This window comes from Excalfactoria chinensis, chromosome Z (assembly GCF_039878825.1).
Source record: "Excalfactoria chinensis isolate bCotChi1 chromosome Z, bCotChi1.hap2, whole genome shotgun sequence".
Classification (NCBI taxonomy): domain Eukaryota; kingdom Metazoa; phylum Chordata; class Aves; order Galliformes; family Phasianidae; genus Excalfactoria; species Excalfactoria chinensis.
In genome coordinates, this window is record NC_092857.1 from 37,672,273 (window position 1) to 37,685,978 (window position 13,706).

General features: G+C 41.3%; 1 protein-coding gene across 1 annotated transcript in view; it reads left to right on the plus strand.

Moving 5' to 3' along the window:
* Positions 1–1,060: 1,060 nt before the first annotated feature.
* The window catches only part of RASEF (RAS and EF-hand domain containing), a 36,051-nt gene continuing 23,405 nt past the window's right edge, over positions 1,061–13,706 (plus strand). Inside the window, exon 1 of the mRNA XM_072359975.1 lies at positions 1,061–1,496. Coding sequence (XP_072216076.1) covers positions 1,126–1,496 — 371 coding nt within the window. The 5' untranslated portion in view covers positions 1,061–1,125. The remainder of the gene's footprint in view (positions 1,497–13,706) is intronic.

A 13,706-nucleotide genomic window follows, 5' to 3' on the forward strand; every position in this document is an offset into this window, starting at 1 on the left:
GTTCAGAATTTAAACAAATCACAGAATATCCCAGTTTGGGAGGGACCCAAGGGGACCAATTAATCCAACTCCCAGCTCCACACAGGACCACCCAGAATCCACACCTGAGAGCATTATGCCTGAGAGCATTATCCACTTGCTCCTTGAACTTGGCCAGCTCAAGGCTGTGCCCAGTGCCCTGGGGAATCTGTTCCACGCCCACCACCCCCTGGTGAAAAGCCTGTCCCTGACCTCCAACCTGACCCTCCTCTGAGGTTCCAATGAAATGTGAACTTTCACCAAAGACTTCAAGAAAGTGAATGGTTTTGACTTGTCAAGGCATGCAATATAATAAAAAAATACTTCAGTACAAAGCACTAAAATGCGGCTCCTTTAGTTGACTGATTTGCACTCAGCTTTTTGCTCACTATTTTAATGATGTACTCATCTGAATTACAGGTGATGAGATAGTAGCATGCACTTTCTCTACAACGTAGAGAACTCTGCGATTTCAGCTCAGGATATTCTATGATTTATACGTGGGAGTCCAAAGTGGCTAGCTAGAATCTCTGACTGGAAACCTTGGATGATCCAGGGCTCGTTGCCGTGAACAAAGCAAGTGTTTTCGCATTGCTGGAAGGTGTGACTGAGGCTTAAGACTCTGTGGCATCTTCACAGCGTTGGCATTCCCATTCAGGTATTGCACGTGAACCGCACTGCCTCTGAATTGCCTGGCACCGGCCGTGAGCACTGCCGGGAGCACCAGCCAAGGGCACCCGAGGCCCAGCACCCGCCGGCTCACTCCTCGGGACCTTTCCGCCTCCCCCCGGGAGCCCCGCCGGGCAGCGAGGAGAGCCGAGTTGCGCGTCGGGGCCGGAGTCGGCGGCAGTGCCCGCGCCCCTCAGTAACCCCCGCTCCGCTACACTCCTCTCCCGGGGCCACCGCTGCGCCCGCAGCCGCCGAGAGCCACCGCCCGCGGCCCGCCTCCCTCCGGCTCGACAGGTACCGGGGCGGAGCGGGGCCGGCCCGCCCCTCCCCGCCCCGCCGAACGCCCGGCGGAGTGGTGCCGCCAGCTCGAGCCGCCGCCTCTCGCTCCGTCCCGGCCGCGGGCGCAGGAGCCGCGGGGCAGCGCTGCCAGCGGGATCGATGGACGCCGAGGCAGCGGGGGACGAGCAGTCCCGCCTGCGGGCGCTCTTCCTGGCCTGCGACGCCAACGGCTCGGGCCGCATCGAGCGCGAGGACTTCGCGGCGCTCTGCTCCGAGCTGCGGTTGCGGCCGGCCGAGGCCGAGGCCATCTTCCAGCGCCTCGACAGCGACCGTGACGGGGCCATCAACTTCAGGGAGTTTGCCCGCGGCTTCCGCGGCGCCACCCGGCGGCGGTCCAGCGGCGGTCCTGGGGAACCGGAGCCGGGGGAGGAGGGCGAGGAGGCGGCGGCGACGTGGAGCTCGGCGGGGCTGGAGCAGCCCTGGAGGGACTTCGAGGTGCGGCTGGGGGACGAGGCCAGGTACATCCCCAGGTAAGTCCCGGAGCACAGAGACTCCGCGCTACTGCCGGCGCTTCGGGGACCCCGGGCCAGCTGTGCCGGGCGGCTGAGATCCCCGAGGGCAGCTCAGCGCCGCTGGCACGCTGTCCTTCGGGAGCGGCTCTTGTGAAAAGGGCTCTGCGCTCTGGTTCTGGGATTTCCAGCTCTTGTGCTTTTTCTCTTTTTCCATTTTTTCTTCCCTTTCTCTTTTTTCTTCCCCTTTTCTTTTTCTTTTTCATTTTATTTTTCGTTTTTCGTTTTCTTCTTTTTCGTTTTCTTCCTTTTTTTTCTTATTTTCCTCTATGCGCAGCTTCTCCCTCTCGCTGCTCTCCGACCAACCCACGCGGGAGACTCGGGTGGAGAGACGGGCGGTAGGCATGCACATCGCGGCATCCCAGCACTCCGGCAACGTGCTGCGCCCCGGGAGCCTCCGCCGCCGGTGCGGGCCGGATGAAGGGCGCTGTCGGGGAGTGAGGGTAAATCACATCTACCTGCACGGAGCCGCCCGGCCGCGTTTCGCTGCAGGGCGTAGGCCGTAACCTGCCTGAAACTATAGGTGTTTTAAGTTGTTGCAAAAATGTTGCTCATAAAAATACAGGGTAATTCTACTGCGCTTAAATGTTGCAATTTAAACAGAAAAAACAGGCGATCGGAATTGAAGGTCTTGCCGGGAGACCAGTGAGTTAGCCTAGGTGAGCGGCTGTATGCAGTGGAACTTAAGCAGAGCTGCCGCAGTGTGAGAGGCGCAGGAGACAAGTCTGTAAGTTTTCTGCCACTCATATCGAATTACAGTTTTCTGCTTTACACATTTCAAATCATGGACAAATATATAATCCTAGTCCTCATGTAATGCTCCTCAAATCACTTCCTAGTACAGTAATACGGTTCTAGCTGTTTCTAAAAGTGCTTATCTCTTCAAAGAACTTCTCAGGGAGTTACAGAACCCTCATGACCACAACCAGAGGAGACTTTTTTTTTAATTTATTTTATTTTATTTTATTTTATTTATTTATTTATTTTTTCCTGAGAGTGTAAGTAACACTGCCCATACTGGAATGGTCCATGCATGTCAGTGCCTCCTCAATGTTCTGATCTTTTATACCGAGTTTGAAGGCACTAGTCTTCCCTGCTGTAAATGGAGACAAAGTGTAGCCTCTTGTTAAGAGAGTCTGCAGAAGCAATTCAGAAAATTCAGAACTTAGCCTGAAGCCAGACAGTAACTCAGTAAGTGATAGAAGAAAGTGACTCAGGACCAGTGATGGCATGTGAAAGCATCTCTCTCCTTTATGAACTAAGCCTATCTCTGTGCTGCAGGAGCAGCAGTGCAACTGCTGGATTCTTGCACTGGAGAGGATAGCAGGGGATGGGAATGGCCCTCTGACACCTCACTGTGCAGATATGTCATTTCATTATGCTGCTTTGGGATTCTAATGCGTCAGATTGCAAACAGAACTGAACGTCAGCAATTAAGTATGTGTGTCAGGTGGGCTGTTGCCTGATGTAAATGTTTCCCATTCATGCTCAGCTTTGTGAATACCTTGGAACACCCTTCACAGTTGGCTGTGCTTCTTAGGTGTGTGCCAACGTCAGCCCAAGAACAGTGTGCCCTTTGTTTTCCTTGTTGTTTCTCTCTCCTCTCCTGAAGCTGTGGAAGCAGACCTTTGTTGCAGCTCAGCTTTTTTCCATTTGTGGCACACTTTCTGTTGTTGAAACATTTGTATAAGTTTTTCTTTGTGTGAGTAGTCCCACTGTATATATTTGGATCAAATATGTGAATAATAGTGAATATAATAAAATTGTCAGAAGAGTCTGGGCAAGGAAGGGTTTTTAATGGAAGAATGTAACAAAATTATGACAAGTACTTCAAAACAGTTGCTTATTGTTTTACTTAAATTACTTATTTTTAGTTGTTCGTCCTTTATTATTTTTTTCTATATCAGTTTTCAAAACCAGAAACAACAACAAAAATACAACAAAACAGACCTATCTTAGTGCATAAAGCAGTCACTGTTAACACCTTTTGTATCGTATTTGCAGTTTCATGTGTTGGAAAATCATGAGAAAAGTAACTACAAGGAAGATGCTCCTCCGGTGGAGATGAGTGAAGTCCATTTTTCTGATCTCAACCATGTAGGGGGTTTGGTCTCTCCGGGTGCTTCATGTGCTGGCCCCACTCTAGCACAGTACTGGCATATGCTTTCATACTGCTATGGTTTCTATAGAAAAAAAAGCAAGACATGGGAGATAGAGTGGGAGAGATGGAAATCAAAAGGGAATCTGTCATTAGTATATGTGGTTCAGGCTCTTTTTCTGAAAATGAGCTTTCAAATAGCATGAAAAAGCCATCACAAAGGCACACAAACTGCAGTAACACTGATTAATTTCTTAACTTAGCCCTTAATGGAGAAGTAGACTTCGGATAGTGATTGTTTACTTTTAGGTACTGCCTAGTTCCAGAATATTTTGAATTCAGTTAATATTTCAAAAGTACTGTTACTAAGTGATGGATCATGCCTCTCCTTAGTTTGGTGTATGGGTTGCACAGTTCTGTGAGTTTATGCTGCGATATCTTGTAGTTAAATAAAGGTGTATGACATCAGAAAGTCTGTTTTCAGCCTAGATTCTTCCCTCTCTGTCTGAGCAGGTCTGGGCTGGGTTCAGTTTTATGTCCTGCTGAGAGGGACGCTGTGAGTCAAATTACTGTTGGTCATCATCTTCATTTGTGCTTAGTGGACAACTGTGCCTTGAGCACAAAAAATTGTAAAATATTTCCAGGCTGATCATCCAGTGTAATGTGTGAAGCCAGATTTTAGTGGGATTGCATGTAGAGAGCTGTTTTTTAAATTTTTGGGGGCATCCATTTCATTTGAAGTACAACTTCTTCTCCTTTGCAGTTAAACATAGATGATGGCAGTGCTTTTGGTTTCTATGTTGTTCAGAATTCAGACCTGTTAGCTGGTTTATTCCCCTAAGAAGTATTTGCAGTGACTCAGCAGCAGAGAAGACATAAGAAATGTGTCTATCTGGTGCTCCAGGCAGGAGTACTCCAGTGCACTGCTTGTGCTGAAAGGCTTTAGCCTTTGGCTGTGTTATCTATTGTTTCATTCCATTTTAATGTGTGATCATCCTCAGATCTATTTGGATTTCTGTGGTAATATGAAAAGGTTCCCTCTACTCCCTTAGCATGTATATGCTCCTTCAAGCATCTGTAATTGTCTCCTGGTGGCAGTACTTTTCCATTTCTCATCTTGGAGCAGATTATAATCCAGTATCTGCTGGCACTTCAAGAAAATTCTTACAAGCTCCATGACAGTTATCTGTGTCAGTAAATCGTAGCTGAAAACTTCCCAGGAAACAAGTTCTGAACTCTTTATTTTGAAGATCTTAAATCAGAAAGAACTAAGATTTTCAACTGTGGCATACTGTGTACATTCTTATGTATTGCTGGAATAGTTGGAATCTGTTTTAACGATAGCAGCAGATAATTGTGTGACACTTGGCAAATTGGATTTGCATAGAAAATGTGGATTTGGGGCCATGATAAAATGAGAAAAGAGTGATATTTTTAACATTAACTGCTTGAAGTGCAAGGGCAGGAGATACTCCTGGCAAATACTGCTGGCCTGCATGAGAGGAGAGGAGCTGCAGAAAAAACAGTCCAAAACCTGTTCCACTTGTGCTGTCATGAGCCAGAATGGATTTTTGACAAAGCCAATACAGAGGTCAGGTCTTGCTGGAAGATTGCGTTTTCTTCCAAGAAATGAAGAACACTGGAGATTTCCTTGGATGTGGATGTGTGTTTCTCAGGGAGACAATGGAGGCAAAGCCTGAGGAAAAGCATCTGCTTGGAACTCCTTTATCACAGCACTGGAAAAGGATCTTTGCTGTAATTATCACATCTCATCTTTTAATACATCTCATGGCAAGAGCCTGTCAAATGCGCTCTGCTGAAAGTGTGACAGATGCCTTTCTATGATCTAGAAGACTTTCAAAGCCACCTTAGGTTTTCCTGATTTTTTTTTTTTTTTTTTTTTTTTTTTTTTTTTTTTTTTTTTTTTTTTTTTTTTTTTTTTTTCCTTTTAATCATAACAGCTTCCGTGTGAAAGAACTTGTCTTTCAGCATGTGTCTACAGCATTTGGTTTCCTGAAATTTTGGTAACTCAAGATCCGGAGCCATAAGTTCTTCTTTTGGGATGTTCTTTTCTACAGACTTCATCTTTTCCTTCTGTTCCACAGGCTTTTTCTACTCCAGCTCCACTACATGCTTCAAGCTACACCTTTGCCTTTAGGCAAAGAGAAGTGCTAATTCTGTGGAAACATTAAAATTTCCTTCCCTGAGAATCAGCTGAGGCTTTTCTTGCCTAGACTTTCACATGGATGTTGTATATTTGTTCTTTTGATGCAATCCAATCTGTGAAAGGACAGGTTAAGTTGGTAGTGAAAAACACATTATGTTTCAGGTTGAGAAACACCTGAAAGTTTATTCTGTATGAAAATTTCATGGAATCTTGTGTTTCCTCAAGACACTTAATCAAGGAGAAAGTATTAGGCCAGACTTTTTCAACCCACACCCTACGGACTGCATGCAGCCTGGCCCAGCTCACCTTGTGTTTGCCCCCCACCCCATGCAATCATGGTGGTGGCTCTGCCTCACTGAATGGCCTGGTCCAGCCCCAGGTGGACTCTCATACCCCAGAATAACCAAACATTGATGTGTAATTGTATCATCTGAGCTAAAACCAGAACATGGGGAGGTCACAGTGCAGTGACGACTTCAGTGATGACAAATAATTGTATGCATTTTGATACACTGGCTAAATGTCCTGTGAACTGCAAAAAATATGCATCACTGTAAGGGAATTTGAGAATAGGCTTCAAGAGCTCCAACAATGTAATCATTTTTTCGGTATATTTGTGACTTCTTTTTAATTCAGCATAAATGCATTTTAAAAAATGGAATGTGTAAAGTTGCAATCAGATGTTCAACTGAAAAATCTGATCATGTCTCTCTACCAGACTTTTAAGAGAGAGAAAGTTATCCCTTGCTTCACAATCATACCTTTTTGATCAATTGTTTTCAAGGATGAAACACAGCAGGAATAAAATTTCATCAAAAAAAATCTGAGAAATACATGGAGAGCTCACTAAGAATTGCAAACACTGCTGCTGAACAAAACCAATGCATTGGTTTCACAAGAACAAGGTCAAATATCCCACTTATTTTATGTTTTCTTTTCCTTCCTTCTTCTTCTTCTTTTTTTTTTTTTCCTTCCTCTTTCTTATTTTTTTCTTTTCATTTTTAAAATAAAATTATTAAAAATAAAATAGGTTTTGTTACTTATATGCATCAACAATTTCATTTATTTTACAAGAACTGCTCTGAAAAGAGTGGTATTTATCTGTGTTATTCTTTTGACCCATGACATTGGAGGTGGATGCTGGTGATATGTCAGTAGAGGCTGAACTTTCCCATAGATATTCCATTACATTTTGTTGTTGCGTGACAGATGGCAGTAGAGGAGCAGTCTTGTAGAATGGCGTCTGACACGGAAGTGTGTATGAAGCAAAGGAGTATCACTGAATTCCTTCATGTGGAACAAAAGATACTCATTGACATTCGTCAATTCTTGCCAAGCATTTATGGAGACAAAGCAGTAGGTGTGAACACAGTGAGATGGTGGGTAGTGCATTTCAACAGTGACAAGAGTGACAGTGGGTCATCTCTGCTGTGTAGGCTTTCGTGTGCACAGCGTGTAGGCTCTTGTTCATTGCTGATGAAAATGCATAGCTAATAGTACTGATTATATTTAAAAATTTTGTTTTGTAGTTGTGAATTTGCTCTATCAAATAGTGTCATTGTGCTCATTGTATCAGTTGTAGTTTCCACAGAAATAAGTAAGATGCTCTATTTTCAATGCAACCTATGTTTATGTGGCTAAAGACAATTCCTCTTCACTTACTCCTGCCCATGTAAGCCAAGAGGTTGTACTCTCATGTATTAGGCACTCACCTGTGACAACAGTAGAACCTTCACTCTTTAAAACAGATTTCATGGATTTTTTTAATGGTTAACATGATGGCATATCCAGCTTGTTTGCATTTCTGAACAAGGTATTTCTCTATCTATGGTAGCTAACAGATATTATGATCTCCAATGTAAGAACAATTGTCAGATTGTAATGCCTCTTTCTCTTCCTCTAAATCAGGCTTTCTTGGCTCAGATCACCTTACATTTCATCCCTTCTTATCCATGTTAGAAGAGAGGTTCTATAGACAATGAGTGTTTTTATAAGCAACACTGGGAAGAGAGTGTTGCAATAGAGATCATTGTAAAGCTTAGAAACAGGAACATATTCTGCACCTATAAAAATAAAAAACATGTGTTTTTCCAGTGCCTGAAAAGCAATAACAGTATGGATAAAGAAGAGAAAAGTAGCGAGGGCAAATGTCAGAAAATCATCAAGGGGTTCTTCAGAGTCAGGGAGGTTGTGATGAGAAGGGGTTTGGCCTCTTCTTGAAGGTAAAAAACAGGATGCAAGGAAATGGCCACAAGCTGTACCAGAGGAGGTTTAGATTAGACATAAGGAAAAGCTTTTTCTTTCAAAGAGTGGTCATGCACTGGAATGATCTGCCCAGGGAGGTGGTGGAGTTGCTGTCCCTGGCAGTGTTCAAGAGGCGTCTGGATGAGGAGCTACACGATATGGTTTAGGGTTTAGTATCTTGTGGCAACAATGGCAATGGGAGGATGGTTGGACTAGATGATCTTGTAGGTCCTTTCCAACCTTGTGATTCTATGGTTTCATGAAAGGAAAAGTGGTGTTGTAACATCACAGTCAAATCTTTGATTTTCTTCTGTTTTCCACTATCTTACTGCAATTTGTACTATAATTGATGAAAAATGGTGTTTCAAATATGCTTGTTTAGGTGAAGCTAAGTGGACCATGTAATCCAGCCTACTTTCCTTGGGAATTACAAGGAGAATAGATGTAAGAATCTGAGCAACTACTTAGTCTTTTTTTAATACATTCCATCAACTTTCTTTGAACTGCATTCAGGGTGTGGACCAGTCGGCCAACTGCCACTGTACATTCAGCCATCCAGAACAGCACTAGGAGTTTATATAAATTGGTTTATTTGGAATTATGCCATGTAATGGAATCTAAGTGTCTGATATCTCTAAACCCCACTTTTTTTTTTTTTTTTTTTTTTTTTTTTTTCCTTTGCTCCACCTTATTCCATTTTGGTATTTTGGATCTATTATATTACAGATGGCATTATTCTCAGGGCAGGTTTATTTTCTTTCTGTAATGCAATAACTTTAGGCAATACAAAAACTCCCATGTAAAGATGTGAAAATATGGGCTGATTTCATATACTAATATTACAGAGAAGGCAAACTAAAATAGTAGATTTTTTTTTAGATGAAGTAAGGTAAAGCCAGAGCAGTACTTGTCTACTGTACTGTACTTTTTTGAGCCATTCATGCCTTGTGCCTGTACTTGCTAGAAGCAGCAAAAAAGCACGTGGGGTAGGCTGTGAAAGCATACAGCTAGAAGGTCCAATGGGACAGTTTCTTTCACACTGTGTATTAAAAATCTCTTTCTATGCATTTGTTGTCATGAGTTAGCAACACAACACAGGGTTCTTGTGCCAGGAAGTTTTTTTTATTGCTGTGATGATCATGATCATGATGTGTATCTGCATCATCTCTTGCATTCGTATCATCTTGTGTATCCCTTCTTATTTTTCTAAGCAAGCATTTTATATTCTGACCTGTGCATTCAGTATATTTCCACTGATAATCCATGGGCTAGAAAGCAAGTAATTTCCATAACAAGCAGAGAGCTTATCTTATGCCTAGGTACAAAACACCCCTGTTTATTCAGAACTTCTGTAGCCTTTCCAGAGCCTCATTATCAGAGAGCTGGCATTTGACAAGGCCAAGCTGACCTCTTCATCTCCCACATAAATGTCTACATTTTAGTTAGTGAGGAATTTAAGGGCACCCTTGAGCATTTCACATGAATTTTGTTGAAAATGAATGAAGAACTTCTGAATTCCTTTTTTGTACTGCAAAGACTGCTGAATCTTTAGCAGTCATCATAGTAAAATCTGTTTGTGAAATCTTCCTCAATAAATAATTTTGAATAACTAACAAATATGCAAAAAGAAATAGTATGTATTCAGTGGGAGCTGGAAACATACCAATACTTTCAGCAGTGCCCATTGCAACCATTTTACCGTGCTGCAGTGGCATTACTAATAACTAGTAAAGCATGTGAAAATAGGAGTGATTTTAAATGTAAGAAGAAATGATTAACAACAATTCCTCTTAGAATCATAGAATTATTTGGGTTGGAAGGGTCATCTATTTCCAACCCCTTGCTATCGCACCTACCACTCAAAGCCCTATCCAGCCTGGCCCTGAATGCCACCAGGGACCTGGGTATCCACAATCTGTTCCAGCGTCTCACTGCCCTCACAATGAAGAATTTCTTCCTAGACTAAATCTACCCTCTTCTAGTTTGAAACCATTTCCCCTTGATCCGTTACTACATGCCCTAATAAAAAGTCCATCCCCAGCTTTCCTGCAGGCCCCCTTCAGGTACTGGAAGACATAAGCATTTAAGTATCATTCCATCAGTTTTGTTGCATGACTAATTTCTCCCGTTTTTCTGTTGCTTACATCAGTTGTTGAGTCATGTTTCTAAATAAGATTTCCTGTGAAGCTGCTATAGAAGTACTCAGGTTAGTGTCACTGGGAGTTTCAGTGCCAATTTGAGACTAAAAGAGCCTTGTAGGTGCTTTCTAGGATTCTGCATGTTTTGTTTTCTAACCCTCATAAAACAAGGTCACAGATATTTTGAGTCCATCTGTATGGTAGTCAGTCATGAGGAAGAATAAGAAATATAAGGCTTTTCTTTTCATCACACACTCTCATAGTAACTATTTTTTGCTTCTTACAGCTGCATCTTAAGGCAAGCAGGCAGGGGTATGGCATGGGCACAGCGGTGTGGAGGGGCTGATTTTTATCTTAATTTCTGTTAAGTGTATTTGCATAAGCTTTTAAAAAAAGCTGCAAGGGAGAGTGACAGGCATTCTTATAAAGAGAATTCAAATTGCAGAAACTCCTTACAATATTCCACTACAGATTCTAGCACAAAGTATGGTAAAGAAAGGCCAAACTAATAATTGTTTCTTCAGTTCCTCAATGTAAGACACTGTAGTTTCTGTTGTAGTGTAACCAGTAACAGTCCATGAGGTAGGAGATTCTGCTGATAGGCATGTGCTGTTTTTTATCCCTGGACTCTTAGTACAGACTGAGATACTGTGTAGTTTTGTGGATACAGCTTCATTTTTATCTGAAGACAGCAAATGACTAACCCTGCATAAGACGAGGTAAGAAAGATAAAGTGCTTGTGAAAAAGGAGATATACGTCCTTAAATATCCAACCACGATTTGGTAACTTGTGATTTGGAAAAGGCTCAGGTAAACATTTGCTCAGGTAACGAATGTTCTGTCTTAGTATCAGGTAAAATGAGTTTTGCTACTGCTTGTTTGCTTTCTAGGAAATAAGATTGTTAGTAGACATCTCTTTGCCAACACTGAAATTGAAGGTGAAAATATAACTTTATAACATAAATCTTTTGTTTATGTTTTTTATTCCTAAAAATCATATATAGAATCATGGAATTGTTTGAGTTGGAATTTACTCTTAAAGGTGATCTAGTCCAACTCCTCTGCACTGAACACTACAGCTAGGTCAGGCTGCTCAGACCTTGTATGTCTCCAGGGGTGGAACATGCAGCACCTCTGGGCAGCCTGTTCCAGTGGCCTAGATTGTGCTGAGTCTATCTGCCCTTTAAGATGGATAACTTAACTTCTAATTTAGACTAGATATTAAGAAGAAATTTTTTACTATAAGAGAGATGAGACACTGGAACAAGTTGCCCAGAAAGTCTGTGAATGCCCACTCCCTGGAGATAGATGTTCAAGGCTAGGCTGGATGGGGCTTTGATTGACTTGGTCTAGAGGGAAGTGTCAATGCCTATAGCAGTTGAGGGGTTGAAACTGGAAAATCTTAAGAGATCATTTTCTGCCCAAACCATTCTGTGATTCTATGATTCTGTCAACCTTGCTGTGCCTAGTGTCATTTCTGTTTAACACAACACACTGCTAAAGAAGTATATGAACATCCACGCTGTGAGAAGAAGTGGCATTCTTCAGTGTCTAGTTCCAAATACGCATAGTAGCTGCTTCTGTGTAAAATCTGAAACTATTATGGAACAGTTTGTTAGCTGTTTCAGTGAGATATTTGCAGCTTTGAAGGACAACTGCTGAAGTGCTAAGAATTCATGAAATGCAGCATATGTTACCATACCCCGCTATCTAAATAAATGGAATTTCAAATAGAGGGGTAATGAGAGATTGCATTTTGTAATGTTTAAAGTACAGTCATGCTCCAGCTTCAAGGCTAATCAACAGTAATGGAAGTACGGTAGGAAAACTATAAATGGTATCACCTCGAGACACTAAACTTACTGTTTGTCCAGCTGCTTGTACTTGGAAGTCACTGTTTAAATACTACAAATCTGCTATATACTGGCATTTTAACTGAGATATGCTGAATATGAATCACCAACATTTTGTGGTAATCACTGTCAGCAGAACCATGCTGAAATTCTCTGTTGTGCAGTAATCCTTCAGCGCAGAAATCTTGCGTACCTCTGAATGTATATTTGAAGAGATAAGAACTTTTTTTATTTTAACTTTTTTTGTTTTGTTTTGTTTTGTTTTGTTAATTTTTCCTATCCTGGTGTTAGTATTTATCTTGGAGTTGTTATAACAACTGTGGTTGTGAAGGAAAATGTCTGAAGCTGTTTTTTAAAGGTGGAATATTGAGTAAACGTACATTAAGGGAGTTTTTTAGCAGTATGTTTTTTTACATAGTTTGTAACAATTCTGTATTTTTATGTGCTATTTTTATGTTTCTGTATATTAAAATAAACATCTGTATTTCAGCTACAAACAGATTTTATGATTTCTTGAAGTATTTCAGTTGATCAAAACAGGACTGTGAGATAAAACAATTATACTGCTGTTGTAGTAAAAGAAGTTTTACTTTCCGTGGGAAAATCATATAAAATAAACAAAGTTCTGGGATGCTGATAACCTGCTTCAGGTGTAAAATCACAGTGATTGTTGATATTATGGTTGTGTTTAATGGGTTAATGAGTACTACCTTTATGGAAAATATGAAAATGTCAGCTGTCTAACAAGGAATATCTTTAAATCAAAGGTTAAACTTTCCTGTAACAATAAAAAGAGGACAGGTACTCATGATGTGTTATAAATGATGTGGGACTAGTAGTTGCAAAACAGTATTTTTGTTTGCCTTTCTGCAACCTGTATGCTGTGTTTCCTCTTTACAGATCTGCTTCCTGCACATTTGTAGACCTCCTTTCTTTCTGCTTTTTTTCCCCCTTTATTTTGTCTGTAAGCTTTTGAACACTTGCTCACATTTTGGTATATTGTCTCCATGGCAGTCAGCTTTTCTTGTCCTTGGGATTACTAAGTTCTGTTGTAGAATTTTCTCTGAGAAACTGCCTTATTAAAGTGCCATGTAACATGACCTGTGACATGACACACTGTTGTGTGACCAGAAAACTGAGCTGTTTATGTAATAATATGTGTTACAGAATCTTGGTGCTTATGCTATTATTTGCCTTAGGATCTTGCCAACAATTAAATTGTAACTGACAATTAAAACTGTTCAAATATTTTATTTTTGCATTGGATCAGCCTTTAAGAAGCAGTATAAATTTCAAGAGAGTTTTTAATTACTCAAGGATCTACGGAGACTTTTCTTTTTCCCTTCTGAGATGAGTCTTTCACATATAAGTCATACATGGAATCAACTTTTTACCAAAAAGATTTTATTTTTTTTTATTTTTTTATTTTTTTTGTGATGTAAAAGAAGGCTGTCATTATTTGAGTTGTAGGCTTCTCAACTAAAATAACTGGTTTTAAATGAGAGAGCTATGTTCTCTCTTCTGCTACAACTCCCATCAAGTTTTTCATGCAAGAAATATGAAGGAAATCCAGTAGCTAAGGGAGCATCAAGCTTTATGTGAGTAGCTATGTTTTCTTCCAAGCTTGCATGGGTAGTTTTTACATCTATCAGGTGAGTTCATAGAATCATA